Raw genomic sequence first — 17,458 nt, forward strand, 5'->3', positions numbered from 1 at the left:
TGCACATCTCGGAAAGCTTTGACGTGGAAAGGAGCAGCGAGGAGGGGGAGGTTGGAGAAAAAAACTGCAGCTCTTCTAAAAATACGGAGGGCATGCAAAAGTGCGAGCAGGCTGGGGAGGAGGGCGAGGTGAGCGCGCCTCGCACCATGGTCCCCGGGTGCCGGCGCGGCGCAGTTTCGGAGATGTCCCTCCTGTGACTGGACGCACCATGAGCATCTGGGAGGTGATCCTGGCTTTCGTGGTGGTGGTGCTGATGCTCGTGGCCCTGCTGGCCAACGTGCTGGTGCTGATGTGCTTCCTGTACAGCGCCGACATCCGCAAGCAGGTCCCGGGATTGTTCATCCTCAACCTCACCTTCTGCAACCTGTTGATGACTGTTTCGAACATGCCCCTGACCTTGGCTGGGATCATTTACAAGAGTCAACCAGGAGGAGATCAGATCTGCCACATTGTGGGCTTCCTGGAGACTTTTCTCACCACGAACTCCATGTTGAGCATGGCAGCTTTGAGCATTGACAGGTGGATTGCTGTGGTCTTCCCTCTAAGTTATCACTCCAAAATGAGGTACAGAGATGCTGCTCTCATACTGAGCTACACGTGGTTACACTCGGTGTCGTTCCCGATAGTGGCAGCTTCTCTCTCCTGGGTGGGTTTCCATCACCTCTATGCCTCCTGCACCCTGTACAACAAGAGACCAGAGGATAGGACACAGTTTGTGATTTTCACTGGGGTCTTTCACACCCTCAGCTTCCTCCTCTCCCTTATAGTCCTGTGTTTCACATATCTCAAAGTGCTGAAGGTGGCACGATTTCACTGTAAGCGGATTGACGTGATCACTATGCAGACCCTGGTGCTGCTTGTGGACATCCATCCCAGGTAAGGTGCCTGTGTGTTCAGTAAGTGAGACTATTCACTGCAGAGGAAGGGAGGACGGGCTCAGTGTTATGTTAAATATAGTCTGTTTTGTATCACAGCAGGGGATGGGGAGGGGAAGAAAACAAGCATCCTTCTTGCCAGCTTCTATTCTGCATGTTTCTTTCTGCTTGTGTTTACTTTTCGGGTTGTAGAAGCAACTCTTCTTTGTTATGCTTAAGGGCTTCTTTTGGGAGGGAGAGCAACGAAACAGGCAGTTTTGGCTGAGCATGCACTTCCCTTCGAGACAGTGATCAGATCACTGCCCTTTGTCTCCCAAGGTAGATTTAGTGGTCGATAGTTTTGCATTTTTTGGCACCGTCAGCCCAAAAGGTTGCTGGATCCCTGAGAGGGGGCAGGCTGAGGCTGCACATGTCCCTTCAGTCGGAGTTCAGAAGGGAAGCCGGGCGCTGCGTGCCGCTCCTTCTCCCGGCGGTTTCCCTATTGCTCTGCTCTCTGTAACTTTATCTTTCCTGAAGGCAGAATTGTACGGGAATGACATCTGCAAAATGCATATGCTTGAACGCCTATACTTAAATCCAAGCGAGGGAGACTTCAGTAGCAATGTTAATATGACAAGCAAGGGATGTATAAAGTTCATTTCAAATGAGAGTCTTTAAGCACAGGAGGAGAAAAGTCTCCGGGGTCTGGGAGGATAAGGGGCTTGCAGGCAAGCACCAAACGGGTATGAACGTGTGCTGGGATGCTGTGCAGAAGAGTCATGTCAGGGATTATGCACAAACCGTAAATCTTGCCTGAATAGGCTATGTCTGGATCTGGAAGGGGTGCAGATTTGGCTGGAGGAGGGAGGGTGGGAGAGAGAGTTTTCCCTGGGTCAGTAAGGGGAGCATAGCAGTAAAGCTGAAGGTGAAGAAAGCCTTGCTGGGTGGAAGCCCAAGGGCAGTGCTGGACAGGCGGCGATCCTGGCGAGGAGCTGGGGAAGGTGCCCGGTGCATGGGGGAGGAGGAAGTCAGTGTGTGCTGTGAGTATGGGATGGCTCTGCCCACGAGAAGCGGAGAGGAAGAAACGGAGAGGACCAAAACAGGCACAGCTGGAAGGATGTGGGACTGGGCTGGTGAGAAGGGAGCAGCAGGACAAGCCAGAGTGATCTGTCTGGGAAAAGGGGATTTGAGAAATGAACCTGCTCAGCTGAGGCAGGACGGAGCGGGACTGGGCGGCTGATGAATCAGCATGTCCTGGCTGAGGGCTGAGAGGCTCCGATGGGCTGGGGAGGATGGGGCTAAGACCCAGCTACGTCCGGGATGGGGTGGCAGAGCCAACGAGTGAGCTCTCGAAAGGGGAAAACAGAGGCACCGGTCACAGTGTGGAAAGAAATCAGCCCAGTTTGCTCAGAGGAACTAGTTTGGCTTAGTGGGGCTGGAGCAGGTGATTGGAAAAGGAAGAATCTGATGTATTTGCCTGGAAAAAAAGGAGAAAATGGTTTGGCTAGGTAGGGTGACAGAGCAGCTGTGAGGGATGTGTGTGCTGCTTGGGAGACAGTCAGAGACTGGATCTTATGGTTCAGACAGTCTCTGTCAGAGACTGAAGGGAAGGGAAATGTCTCTCAGAAAAATGCTGGCAGCCGGCAGTGCAGGGAGGTGTCTGATACGGGGGAAGAGGTCTGCCTGGAAGAGAGGAAAGCCAAGAGCAGTTGAAGAGGGCAGTCCCGTGCCAGACATCCCACCTGACCCCCCTTGCTGTCCTTTGCTCTGCGAGCTGGAGGCAAACACCAGCTCTCTCCATGTGCAGCCAGCCAGGAGCAGAGCTGCAGGACTGAAAGCACATGTGGCTGTCCTCAAAAAAAGGTCATATTTGGGGGATTCCTAAGCCTAAGGCAAATAAGTCTGAAAGGATCAGGGCAGGACAGCACACTGTTAGAGGAACTGAAACATTTGCTCAAAACTCTCCAGTTAAGCTGTTTGATCTGTCTCTTGACCAAGAATGCAGAGCAGAACTTCGGGCAAGTCCCATTACTGTTCTTGAGAAACACATGTATAAATCTTCCCTTATCCACCAAATCACACAGAGGAAAAAAACACCCTTCTGCCCTACGTGCTGTCTGGTTGCTAAACTGTGCCTCGACTGGTCTTAGCTCCTGCACGCAACACGAGACGCGGTGATTACTCCCAGGGCAGTGCCACAGACTCACTGGGGCTATTTGAAATAGCAAGCGTTATGCCTAATGCTTAAAGTATGCCTGGACTGCACAGCGAAGCTTAGAAAATGGGCAAAAATCTCAGCGGTATTTCTCCTCCTCTGCATTTTTTCTGGTCTAGGTTAATTTGAGGGTGTTCCTGCATTTTGTAATCATCTCACTGAGGGGTGGATTCAATGGGGCTGTGGGAATGATACCTCCTTTCTTCAGAGGAGACAGAGGTGTAGAGGCGCTTTGCTGCGCGTAACCTGTATTACTAACCAATATTTATCTCTTGTATCAGGTTATTCTAATGCTTCTCTCAAAGAAAGGAGAGTTTTAGCTTCTTTTCTAGACTACAGAAATGGTGGCTGATTTGGCCTATGGTGATGCTGCCTTAACTGGTGACAGCTACCGAAGGGGTCAGACCTCGGATTGCCTTCCCTACCGTGAGAGCTACACAAAGGCGGCAGGTCTCAGTGACATCCCTAAAGCTCTGACATAACAAAGGCATCATTTGAATTACATAAGTGGTATATATACAGGTACATATACAGGCAATTTCAGTGCTTGCTATAGCACCTAACAGCATAGGGATGGATGCTGGGAGAAGGTGCACGAGAGAACAAAGTTTTAATCCCACCTTAGACTACCCTGACTTTTCTGGCTTTTTGCACGGTCTAGTTTGAATGCTGAGAAATGCGTACGGACAATTTTCTGCTTCCTATGACTCAGAATCCACCCGCAAGGGGGTCTAGCGACAGGCGCTATGACAGATGGCTTTATTACCTGTGACTTAGAAAGACAGGAATGATCTTCTGAAGATCACTCAAGACGAGTACAAAGGAAACCTCTAAATACCACACAAAATCGTGTGAATGTTTAGGGCATATGTCCTTTCAAGTTAGCTTAGGCATTTTTACTGGATACAGCTTTTTCTTGACTTTGTTCTTAAGACCAAGGTATCTTAGGTATTGTGAGAGGCTTGGGCAAGACTCCACTTAAGTGCTTAACCCATATGTTTCTTCACCCAAATTATCTATACTATCTTTCTGTTGTATCCAGCTTTACAGATCTTAAGGTCCAGTATCTCATAAATATCTTTGTTTAAAATACCAAACCTTCAAAGGGATATATCTCAGATTTTCCAGGATATTAAAATCTTTAAATGAAAGCTTAGTCAATAATCCAGTTCTATTACTAGTGTCACTACTGGAACTTGCATATATGTTCTTATCTTAGTGCATAAAAGTGTGTACAAAAGCAAAATACCCATCTGTGTACATTGTCTATATGAAGGAATGAGATAAAATACCGTCCTCTGTGTTATGGTATTTATTAACTACAGCTGGAAAGGATGAAAAAAAGAAATTTGTTGAATTCTATCAGGACTTCCCCAGTCATGTGTGAGCTCCAGGAGTCAGACAGCTTTGTATGTGCCAGTAGGGAAAAGATATAACTGGGGAAACTGTTGCAGACAAAAAATACACCACCCTCTACACCCTAACAACACACTAATTGAACCTACTTTGGAGATTTCTTTTCCTATATCGCTGTGTGCCTGGGGTACTATGAATTTAATAACACAGATCTTAAGTGAAGCTGTCGAACTTCTAAGATCATCTCTCTGCACCTAAAAATACTCCAAGTTCCCCAGCTCTTGCAGAACTGAAAGCACATAGGTTCCCTTGAAAAGGTGGATTTTTCTTCCTTCTCAGCCGTCATTTCTTGCTGCAAATAACTCAGACATAGAACACGTAACACTTTTAGATGTGTTTTCATTCTACTTAGGCATATTCTTCAAGAGTGAGATGATTTGTTATTTCAAGCAAAAAAACCTTTTCCTCCAGTATTTTGTTCATTTTGCCATCATGGTAGCTGCTCTGGGGACTGGCAGCGTAAGACCATATATAAAACGGATGAAAGGAAACATGTTTTCTTTAACACAACCAAAAGGTAACGTAAGAATTCACTGCCACAGGGATCATTGAAGCACACTGAGATCATCAGGACATAACATGTGTTTAGATGATGATCAAACATTTGCAGGTCCAGCAAACAACGTAAGGGTATGGCCACAAACCTCGCAGGTATTAACATATGTGAGTGTGGAACCTGACAGTGAGTCATCGATTACAAATATATAACAAAACCAGAGAGACCGATGCCGAGCAGTTACAAAATGCAGCACATGGGCCAGACCGTTCCGTTTACCCGAGACATGCGATTGCTTTACCACGAGACTGTGCAATAAGTCAACACGTAGCAGTGCTGCTATGTGCGTAGAGAGGGATGTCAGGAGCGCAGTCTGGCTTCGGTTTTGCTCTTTCCCAAAGGGATTAGCTCAGGTACAGATGGCCCTGAGGCCCTGGGAGATACAACCAGTGCTGCCCATCCAACCTACCTGCCTGGAGAAGATGGTAACTCATCCACTTCCCTCAAAATGCACAGCCAGCACAGGACTTACACAAAGGGGTAGAGAAGGAGAATGGGTTTTCACGTTATCACTCTTTTGGCAAGTAAACGTGTTGATTTCAAAGGGGATCTCCCGCAGTGGAAGCGTGGTCTCAGCCCCGTGCTCCCATCACCGTGCTGGCACGCCGAGGGTCTCAGCAGCTCTCTGGTGGCCTGGCGAGACCACCCCCGGGAAACCCAAAGGAGAAGCTCTTGTCCTAAAATGCCACAGGGAGGAAAAAACCCAGGGTGTGACTAATTTGTATCTGTTCAGTCGGGAGCAAGGTTGGTTTAAGGCAAGCAGTCACAACATCACAGCGCTGTGGATTTGTTACACGATTCCCAGCTTTGCAAAGCGTTCAGCACAGCGGCCGTGCAGAGCTGCACAGGCTGCCGTAAGATTTATGGCCACACGGCTCACCGCTATGGGATATAGTGATTGCTCCAGCATTGGGCTGAATGTTCAGAGCATTTTTTTTTTTTTCCCCATTATGATTTTATTGTGTTTTATTGCTTATCTTGCTGGGAAGTTTCTCCTGTCTAAGGTAGTGGTGTTGGAATTGCTGTTTCCAGGGAAGTAGCGTGCTGCCTACCCCACTCTGGATATTTTCCACATCTCTGAATATCATGAGGCAAACTCTGGCCTGCAAATACAGCTTACAGTAACTGAAAAAGGAGCTGCAACTCAATTCAAGGCTGAATTCCACCAAATTGACTATATATAAATCAATATAATGGGGGTGTGTGCATATAAATATATAATCATGTATTTCTCAGTAATTGTTTTTGGAGGCTAAGATGATCATACAATGCATTAATACTCTGTATTGTCCCATATAAAAGCAGTGCACCTGGTATTAGCTTATGTGAATACAGCACTTACTGGAACGATTGATTTCCATCATTCCATAAGCAAAACCATTAAAATCTGCTACCTGATATTATGATTCATGTTCTTGTTTGTGTTGAATGTCACACAGCGTGAGAGAGCGTTGTCTAGAAGAACAAAAGCGACGGAGGCAGCGAGCAACAAAGAAAATAAGTACCTTTATCGGTACTTTTATACTTTGTTTTGCACCTTATGTAATTACGAGGTAAGTGTGAACCTACATACTGGAAAAGACTACTGAGATGTGCTCTTAACTCAGAGAAGTAGGGCACGCTGAACGAGAAAATGATTCAAGTTTCTTGCGAAAATTTTGTGCACCATTTCCACTTCTATGACAGAGATACAGAGATTGCATTTACTGAGCTAACACAACTGTATAAAATGTCATAGCACTTATTTGATATAATTCTGATGCAGTCTGCGGGCCAAACTCTGTTCACTCAGCCCAGTCGATATGTTGGTCACGTGGGAGTGATTTAGGAAGTCAGTCCACAGGATTTTGCAGGCTTTTTTGGGGTCAGGTAGTCACCTACTCCTCAGATTGCCTCCCTGGTTCAGGGGCTGAGCTGCAGGGGAAGACACTAGTCTGAATAGGTCAGACTGTAAAAATCTGGTCAAACAAGAGAACATGGTCCACAAACTTAAACGATAATTTTGTCTGACTGAATAGAGTTTATTAGTCATAAACATCAAATATCAAAGCTGTCCTGGCTCATAGCTAAAAAAAACTCTTGTGATTTACAGTCAGATGTCCTTATCTATCTACTAGCTTATCTTTGGAAATAGCTCCTGTGGGAAACACAAAATTACTCCTGTGAAACATAAAGTATTAGAAAGTGAGTATACCCAGAAAAGTGTTATCTAGCTGTTGAAGGAAATTTACAACTTGCATTCCTTATTAAAAGACTCTGGAAAAGCTGCTATGCAGAACAGAGAAAGAAAAAAATATTTTTAAAGTCTCACCTACTCCAATATTGTCACATAGAAATTATTGGGGCTGACTTCAGTCAAACTCAGATCCATCATAAAAAAATAATTGAAAAAGCTAAATTAAGACTCAGTATAAGTGGGCATGTAGCCAACCCCAAGGTTTTCCTATTCATTATAACACCCTGAATTTCTATTATTTCTAACAAAACAATTCACAAGAAGGTCGTGTAGTCTCTTGGTAAAAATGGAAACCTGCATGTCACATTGATTTTATAATAATAATAATAGCTAATTGATTCACGCTATTTATTTGTAACAATGTTGCAAATACATTTGTAACAGTGTTATTAGATTTACCTTTACTTTCACTTAGCAGTCACAAGAAGACACTCTATGCCACACACTCTAAAAGGGTATGAAAGGATTTATAATTATAGGCATTCAGCCTTAGTTCTCAGGCTATAAAATATTAGAGTATTTGTCTCATTACAAATGGTTAAGTTTCATTTTAAGTTGGGTCTCTGAACGTCATGAAAATTGTCGCAGTCACAGAATAGCTTGCGGCTCCATCCTGAGTGACGCTGAGTGCTCTAACCAGGACTGTCAGAAGTATTTTTGTGCTTCTCCCCAGACTTCTCAGCCCAGCAGTCAGACACCACCTCCCCACCTCCTTTTAACTCTGTGGCATCCTAATTTGTGTCCCACTAGCCCTAAGATACAGAAAAGGGGTTAGAAAAATCCTAACCCTCCTCCTTTAGTTTGTACAAGGATCACTTAAATGGTCCCCTGAGTCTTCAGTCCATTGAGGACTAATAGCTTTGCCACAGAAGGTGACTATGAGAAGAGTCAAGGCATGAAGTCTCAAATGCATGAAGAATGCTTGAGGGGTTGGTGCTTCCCCATGCCTCACACATACAGCTGAGGGTGTTGAAGTCAAGGGGCTTAGGAGACTTTTGAGTTTAATTATGTAAGCAAGTATTATTTTCTGGACTATGTCCAGTGCTTTGCCTTCGCAAGATAGAGGCAATCAATCACAGTTCAAGGCAGTGAACAGAAGACAGCTGATGAAGCGTGTTGCTCAGCTTCTCATTTGGACAGCCAGCTCTTATCAGCAATATGCTTAAATTAAACATGCTGTTAAGTAAGTACTTCATGAATTGGGGCCTGAAAGCAGCAAATCATAAGGTTTTACTATAACAACATCTTTCTGCTTCTACTCTAAAACCAAATAGTTGTCTCTAGCAATTCCATGAACAAGCGAAGGAGCTGTGCTTACAACCCCAGCCAGATAAATTCTTCCCTGGGTAAACCAGAGTTTTTCATATTACATTAAGGTAAAAATCAGATTAGGCACCTCTTTTATCAAGAAAACACCCTTCTAATTAGTTCAGTGGCTGACCTTAAGTAGCATATCAGTAGAATCTGATTCTTCTTGATTCGTTTCCACTGTACCAGTATGACAGATGTATTACCCCATATTATTTACTTGTAGACATAGCTTGTTTCTTGGTTTGTAAAAATTCTTTTAGTACACATCTCTTCTTTTGCTATATTTATCATTATGCAATTAAATAACATTGTTCAAAACCTATTTTCTCTGAGGACCTTTTTCATAAGAAAAATTAAAATAAGTCATGCCAATTTCTAATATTAATTTCCAACTCCAGGCATTTCATACTGAAACACAGAACTTTGCTCATGGAAATTAATAAGTCCTGTCAATGTGTGAGGAAATTGGCCTTACATTAAAAATCCTGAAGTAATATCAGAAAGAAGTTCATAGCCCCAAGCCCTCAGGTTACAGAGGAGGATGGTGGAACAGCCAGAAAATTAAAATTCTCTTGTATCATCTCTGGGGGACGAGGGGTGAGGACACGGTGTTTTTAAACTGGTTGCCTCCCCTCTGCATGCAGATCCTGCTTGGGTAGACCAGCAAGTTCAGAATTCCTCTGCAAGTTATGTTCCTGCCTCTCTGTGCATACAAATGAATGATTTTCCTATGCAATCTTAGGTTGACATATTTGAAGAAGGCAGCCTTCTAATCTTCGTCAAAAGCTTCAGCTGATGTGAGGTAGAGATAGCTTCCTCCTGGGTGGAAAAACCTTTTGGTACGAGCTGGCCAGTCCTTCTTGCTATCCTCCTATCTCTGTGCTGACAGATGGGTCCTGCAACTCTGGGGAACAGCAACGACTAAAAGCAATGGTTTTCAAGATGTGCAGGTCTAACTACAAGAGTCCAAAAGTCATAGAAGCCATCTGGTTGTAATATCTGCACCACTTAAGAGGCAAAACTGGCTAAGGGTAAATCTGCTAATGATCACTGCCATGCCATTTTTGTCTTGAGAAAAAATTATTTAAATAGGGCTTTTTCACTAGCAAGACGGCATACAAAAGATTCAGTCTACCAAGCAACAAAGTGAAATTAAAGTAAAATCAGCATCAAGATAAAACTCATGGTCAGCTTATTCATATCATTAACACAAAAGAAACAACTAAGGTATAATTCTGATACTATGGGACCTGTGAGGGGGAAAAAAATATCAGAATTAACCGCAAACAGAAATGTTAGGAATGCAAGCTTAAAAAGCTGATCCAAATTCTTGGGGAAAGGAGTGAATTTCTTCTTGTGAGAACTTCATCATCTACCAGCTCCAAAATGCAGTGCCAGCTTTGTTTCACTCCTGAACAAAAAGATGTTTTTGCTTGTTTGAGACTCTGGTCTACTCAGAGTTTTCGCCATAACTCAGTTAAGTTCTCAGGTTTAAGAAATGCACAACAGATATGTTGCCGTCGTAGTAGCCTCGAGCTGGACACACACATGTTCAGTAAAATATTTTACTGTAGTGATTTACTACACACTTGAAAAACTTTTATATACATGTGCATTATCTGCATGAAAGATCAAGATCTTAATCTTCAACATAGCATTCTCATTTGTTTACCGGAAGTCAAATAAAATAATTGGATAGCCACATGACATGACACTTTACAGAATTATAAGTTTCTAAAATGTTAACAAAGTATCACAGCAAAATGGCTTATAGCTTTGAAATAAAAACATATTGAAGACTAGACAGTAGAAAAGTGGCTTATGAAAGCAAGATAGGGAATTATGTAGCTGATACTGTAGAATTTAATTTACACGTAGCACTGAAATATTAATGCTCCTTCACTGAAAATGTCTTCTTTTTGGCTGAAGCATTTCGTGAAAATTGAAACTATGCATATAATTTCCCTCATAAATGAGAAACAAAACCCTCTTTCAAAGGCAATAAAATATGTGATATGCCTTGAAAAACTGACATTTAATTGTTTGTACACGAAATGGAATTGCATATCTTGGAGTTTGTCTGCGTTTCTGTGTTTGCTGCTTGATATCTTCAAATGTAATTTACTGTAAAAAATAGTACACAAGAATTGCAAAGTGTGTAAATATCAAAGACACTTAAGGACCATAATCAAATAAAATATTTAAAATTCTGTTGATAAAAGGGTAGGTTTTTAGCTGATTGATCAATGAAGGTAAAATTAGCAAGTCTAGGCTTGCAACCCTGAAGTGTCTATTTGATATGTTTTAAATAGAGATTGTTAACATCTTGTAGAACTGATTGACAGAGACTCAGACACAAATTTGTCATATTTTGGTCATTCAAGGCATCCACTGAATTTAATTACACATAATCAAATTCACATCTGTAAAGCATTCAGTAAAAGTAAATCAACCAAATTAAATTCAAAATGCAAAGAAGGCATCAAATACATGAAGGGGAGAATAACAAGAAGGATGGCTCATGGTAGATTACAAAGTAAATATGACTCAGTAGATGATTAATTTTCAAATACTCAATTCTCATTTTAGAGCATATTAACGTGGGCGTCATAAGCTACATTTTAGTAAGCAAGAGAGAATACACCAGATAAGACCTCCCGGCAGCTTGAGTAGATGATAATTATGTCTGAGTTTGGATCCTACTTTGTAAGAAAGATATCAACCACGAGTTACAAAGAGAGGTTGAAAGAACAACATTTGTTTAGTTGAGATGAAAGGAGAGAGAAATGGGACAGATGGCAGTTCTTTGGTATCTCAAAGTCACTTGGAGTGATCAGCTGAACCAAGTGGCACCAGTGGAGGGGCAAGAGCAATTCCCAAGTATTTTCATGTAACATAGCCTGGTCACCTCGAATGTCTCACACATCTGTGAGCACAAAGAATATTTTGGCTAATGTCACCACCCCTAAAAGCATTGTTGTACAGGTGCACCTCACGTCCAATGGAAGTGATACACAAAGTGATCAAATTGCTAGTACAAAGCACGCAAAACTATGCTCAGTATTAGAATTACCAATACCATGAAAGCGGCTAAAGCCCTAGCACCGGCTGCAGACCCACCATGCTAAGCTCAGCACACATATCTAGGAAGAGACAGGGCTTTTGCCATGGAGTTAGCAGTCTAGGCAAACCAGAATGGAGAGAGAAGACAGAAGCTCATAGTCAGTGGTGTAACAAATTAAGGCTCCTTAGTCCCACTTTTGTGCTCAAACGACTGGACCATGCCATCTGCCACTGCTATTTTAAACAGCACGATGTAGTGAAAGTTTATGGAATGAGAATAAAACGACTGAGGGAAAAAGTCCTCATCTTTAAACTGCTTGAAGTACCAACGCTGTTGTCATTGCTGCTGCAGGAACCACACTTCAGAACGATCCTTGGAAATGGTGCTTTGTCTGAAGAAACATCAGCAACTGAAGTATTTGCCGGGCAGGTTTAAGAGCACCTGCTGCTGAAGACAGTTTCAGCAATGCTCGTGTTTGCCATTGCATAGTGGGGCTCTCTAGTAGCACGTGTGGCTGTTCCTCCTCTAGAAAAATCAAGTTTCTCAACAGCTGTAGAGACATATTGAACAGAACTGCCCTTCAGTGTTGCTTGAAGACATGGGGAAAGAAAACTTTATGGAGTTATCAATATTTCACTGTCAAAAATACTCTAAGTCTCAGTACAAGTGAGCTATCTGTGTTAGTGTGGGTATGAGGAGTATATAAAGCTCTTCCCTTTCTCCCTCCCTCCCCTAATGAGTTAAAGGTTTTGCCTTGCTAAATTTGTGGCAAATGGATATGTTTAGCCTTTAAACTGACCAGCTTTTAAATTCAAGATATATTACGCCATATCTCAATGACAAATTTCCCTTCCTTGTGTGTTTCTCCTACGACCCAGACAAACTGTTTAAAAGCATCAAACTCTCTCTTTAGGAGCCGGACTGGCTAATAAAGCTAGATAGCACCGGTGAGGTTTCTCAGATGTTCTAGAGGGGATCTAGAACCACGAGTTCAGACCAGATGCTGGATTTTTAGGTAGCTAATGGTAGGGGAACATGACTCCCATGAGACCAAGCAATGGCCCTTTTTGTCCTGATCTCATACTTTAGTGCTCAGAGTATGGTTTTGCATCAATATATAGAATATTATGTTAGGCTATGCAGAAATAATTTTTTACAATACTTGCGGTTAAATTTGCTGTGCATGATGGACTCAATGGTGACAATAAGTGTGAAAGTCATCAGGAAACATACCTGGGGAGTTTATACTCCTTTCATTCTCTTTAGAGCTATATTAAGTCTGTGATGAACTTCAGCTGCCAAAAACATGATCTTATGACTAGAAAAATGCACAAACCAAAAGCACTAAATGAAGAAAAAAGTGAAGTGTTACTGTCTAACAAGAGATCTTATTAGGACTGAAGCCCCTAGAGTCATCAGAGAAAGTAAAACGCATTGACCGTATGGATAAGTTTTGGCAGAGAGACTAGAAGTGTAATGGTTAAGGATATGTTATATAGGAAATAATTTTATGAGTAGATGCTGCATGATATTTTTCATCAGCAGTAAAATTTCTGTGAAGTGTTGACCTACTTGCCACAGAGTATGATCCCAAACATGGTGTTCACCAGATGGTAAAAACAGGGCTAGGTTACAGTACTCTAGAAAGAGGCGTGCCCCTTCATCAAGTATCTTGATGGCCTGAGTGAGCCAGATGAGTTGAAAACCCAGCTCTACATCAGAGATTTGGACTCAGTTTTTAGTCTCCAAAAGGTGTATTTCAATAACAAATAAATAGTCTCTTTTGAAGACTGCCTTGTATCCTGATGGAGCTATTCTATTTTGCACTGAATTCTTCAACATTTATTGAGGCAAATGATCAAGAGAGCCTTTTAGGAGGCAACACATCCAAGGTTCAATTCCAGCCTCGGTAATTGTACACCTAAATGTACGGGGTCAAATATGCCTTGAAGTTTGGAGATCAAGGCACTCTGATAGGAGCTGTGTAGTCCTGTCCTGAGGGAAAAAGACCTCATGTTTCCATTTGCAGACTTAGAAATGTATAAGGGGAGGACTACGTTCACATTTTCATGAGTATGGCTTGCTTTTCTTTTGTTTTCTTGCAATTGCCCAAGAACAAATTGGGCTTTTTTTTTTTTTTTTTTTTTGGGGGGGGGGGGGGCGGGGGGGCATTGGCTTACAATTGTGCTGTTACTCCATGGCTTTAATATGAATATTCACTCTTTCAACCTTCCTCTTTCCACAGACTTGTTGAATTATCCTCTGTGGTTCACATCAATTCCCACTGGGGAATCATTTCCAAGTGCTTAGCTTACAGCAAAGTTGTTTCAGACCCTTTTGTGTACTCTTTGCTACGGCATCAGTACAAGAAGACATGGAAAGACATCATAAACAAGATCCTCAAAAGAGGCTCCATCAATTCCTCTGCCCTCACGAGCGAATCGCACAATCAGAATATATTGCAGATGAACGAATGAGGAGACTGGTATAGGACCTACAAGACACATAAAATGATGTATGGGAAACAAAAGTAACTGGCCTATCCCTAGTAGCTATCAGGAGGCAGTCACGGACAGGTTGAAGCCCAGCCCGTGTCCTTCCAGTAGCCCATGCAACACCTAAGGGAGGCAGGCTGCCTCCAACTAAAAGAGTGCTATTGATCTGTGGTCCTGCAGGTTTCACCAATACAAATCTCCCATTGATTTCCATCAGCAGTTACACATACACAGAAGGTAAAGAGCTAGTCCTCAGCAGAAAGCCTCAGGAAAGTCATGGGAACAAATTGGTGCCATTGTAAGATTGTTCTAAAAAGATTCACAGGGATATTTGTGCCCTATTTTTCACTGGCTGCAGGTAACGCTCCCTCCGATGGAGCTGCCAACCTGGCCTTACAAAAACCATCCCAACCCAGTTGCCTGAGTAGGTCCCATATAGAAAAACTCTTAATAGGAAAAGCTTAATAGAAAAATGTTTACCTAAATACTCATACAGTGCCCAACATAGCTTTCAACCTCTTCCGATACATATTTTTTGAACAATCCTGTAGAATTGATGGAAGAGAAAAATCACATTTGAAGTACGCTACAGGCTGGATTCAGCCATGTCTTCTCTAAGTTTTTTAAGTAACTTCCACAGAATCCCATTAGTTTTCTCCCCATTAAATTTCAGAAAAATAAAAATGGTAGACAGGATGGAAAGGTCAGGATGCCTCCTGCCTACTTTCCAGTATATCTGAGCTATAAAGAGATGGATTTTGCCCAAAGCTGCAGAATTGGGCCCTGTGCCCAGGGGAAAAAAAAAAATATATATCTCTTTTTCTGAGGTGTTATTAACCATGTTTTTTTCCTACAGATATGTTCCTTAAAGGAAAGATGAGCCTAAAGCTGAGTTTAAAAGCATAATTTCCAAAGGAAGTGGAGCAGAAATAATAGACCCTCTCCCCACCATGAAAGTGTAGCCAATAATCTGAATCCACATCTGAATGTGCAAATCTCAGGAGGTTTCATTATAGATCTTTATAGCTTTAGATTGCAGCTATGCATAGTAATTTTATTAACATTTACCATGCATTCAGTTCAGCCTGCAGCTCACATAGGCCTAAATACCAGTAAAATTTTCAAAACCAAGACAATCCTACATGTCACACTTCCTCAGACACCACCACAGTATCTTAATTTTTGTAAACATTATTTAGTTCATCATAAGGAAACTACAGCTGGTAGATGGCTTCACCACTGTCACGCAGACACGTGATGCTGAAGCAATCCTTGAGTGACTCATGAAGACTTACTTTCCTGGGTAATTTTCAATGACTTCTCTCTCAATTCAGTGAAAACACTATGAAACGAGACAGTTTTTCAAGTATTTTCTTATTAATTAAGCTGGAGGATATCAAGAGCAATAATTAATGACTTGTCATTTCTGTTATGATTTTTAGCAACAATCAATTTCTAAACCAACTTGTATCAACAAAGTGTGTCATCCTCATAACCTTTTAAAATTATTTTTCGGGAAAGAACCATTGGCTTCAAATGCTTCACATTTATTCGTTGATTGGTGCAAAGACTTACTACCAATTCTGACCTTAATTCTGCACGCATTTTTCTCCAGAAAGTGACTTAAAGTCCGTAAGACAACAGCAAGTTAACACCAGAAATGAAATTAACTTTTGCTGGGTAGGTCAAGAAAGCTTCTGTCCAGTGGCCATAAAGTCTACAGTTTCTTTTGTGAGGGTAAATGGCAATAGTTTTGATTAATTAGGCTTCATGCTAATTAGGCTTCATGCATGCAATTGCAGCTTGAATAACAGCTGACAGAGCTGGCTATATTAACACCTATCCTTACTCATGTTCTGACTGCCAATACCATATTGAGAAAATATGGTCAGGACCGTAGTGAGAAAATAAGGCCCTGAGTACTAAAAATGTGGGATTACTTTTTAGTTACCACCTCCTGTGTCCCTCAAGCAAAGGGCACTGTTTGGTGCCTATAGCTCTGCAGAATCCCTGACAGCAAAGGTTAATGAGCTAAATTAGTATATTCCCTATCACTTATGCTGAATGATCGATACCAGTCATTTTGCAAACATTAGCATGCTCCATTTTGCAAGCTCTACCATGAACATAAGTCTTTGACAGAACAGACACTATGGCAACTACAGTTTCCTTCATACCTTGCAAAAAGTATCCACTGCTGATGTTTCTGGCCAGCAATTCAAAGTCCAGACAGGTAACTCAGTGAAGGGCTTCACCCCAAAGTTAGTGAATGTTGGTCTGGAGAGCCTTGCCTTAGCCCTCGCTCTGGTGTGGTACCACAGCTGCAAGGAACCATGTTAATCTATAAACTCACATTGTCACCTGCTTTATAAATGGAAGAATTAATATAATGAAGGTCATCAACTACCATGTAAATAAAAATCTTCAGCTTAACTATTAATTTTAATTATAAAAAAATCTGTAATTACAATAAAATCTACACACGAATATAGGCACAGAATTTACGTAAGTTTTTACAACACCACATTCAAAATTAGCCCTTAGGCAGATTAAATAGTCTACCTCATCTTAATAATTTTACTTCTTAGGCTTAACATAATGTCCTCAGATGCAATAGATAAAAACACCCAGTTCAATACTTGTTTCTTAAGAAAATCAAGTCATTTTGATGACTTGATTGTATCAGAATACAGACTATTAGAAAGCTGATTATTAGTGAGTTTAAAAAGATAAAAAGCTCCATATAAGATTGTTACACGTTTTACTAAGACCACTTTTCCTTAAGTAAATTGCAACAGGATGATTGTTAAAGTCCCCAGCTGCTGTCAACTTGTATGTGGGGCTGCTGCCAAAGTCAATGGGAGGCTTGTATGTTGATAAACCTAGTCCCAGGCAGCTTTCAAATTCTAAATCAATTATTCAAGTAGAGTAAGTTAATCTCCCGGGAAAAAAGATACTGTGCATTTAGGATGGCTAGTAAAAGATGGAGAAGAATACAACATTGAACTTGTCTCATTATGCTTGTGTATCACAGTCAGTCACTGGTTGATTTATGTGTCACCATGAGCAATAAATCTCTCCCCTTGTATGTGTTTAAAAACTTGTCTTTCTTTCATGGTGCCTTTCTTCTAGAATTAATCTTGTACCAGAGAATAAATATAATCTCCCCTTACTTACATCAGCACTCTGACACATTGTCATATTTCTACCATCTGAAGCAAGCGAGAGTTGTAAATGCTGGTGCTTAACAAACTGACTCAGTATACAAAATAAAAGTAATACCCTAACATTTCCTGATGACATTTTATAAG

General features: G+C 41.7%; 1 protein-coding gene across 1 annotated transcript; it reads left to right on the forward strand.

Annotated features, from left to right (window-relative positions):
* Positions 1–208: 208 nt before the first annotated feature.
* GPR26 (G protein-coupled receptor 26) lies at positions 209–14,129 on the forward strand. Its single transcript, XM_009811028.2, has 3 exons — positions 209–876; positions 6,481–6,594; positions 13,898–14,129. The coding sequence occupies exons 1-3, from the start codon at positions 209–211 to the stop codon at positions 14,127–14,129; spliced, it is 1,014 nt and encodes a 337-aa protein (XP_009809330.1).
* The last annotated feature ends 3,329 nt before the right edge of the window (positions 14,130–17,458 follow it).

The sequence above is a fragment of the Gavia stellata genome, chromosome 9, assembly GCF_030936135.1.
Source record: "Gavia stellata isolate bGavSte3 chromosome 9, bGavSte3.hap2, whole genome shotgun sequence".
Lineage (NCBI taxonomy): Eukaryota > Metazoa > Chordata > Aves > Gaviiformes > Gaviidae > Gavia > Gavia stellata.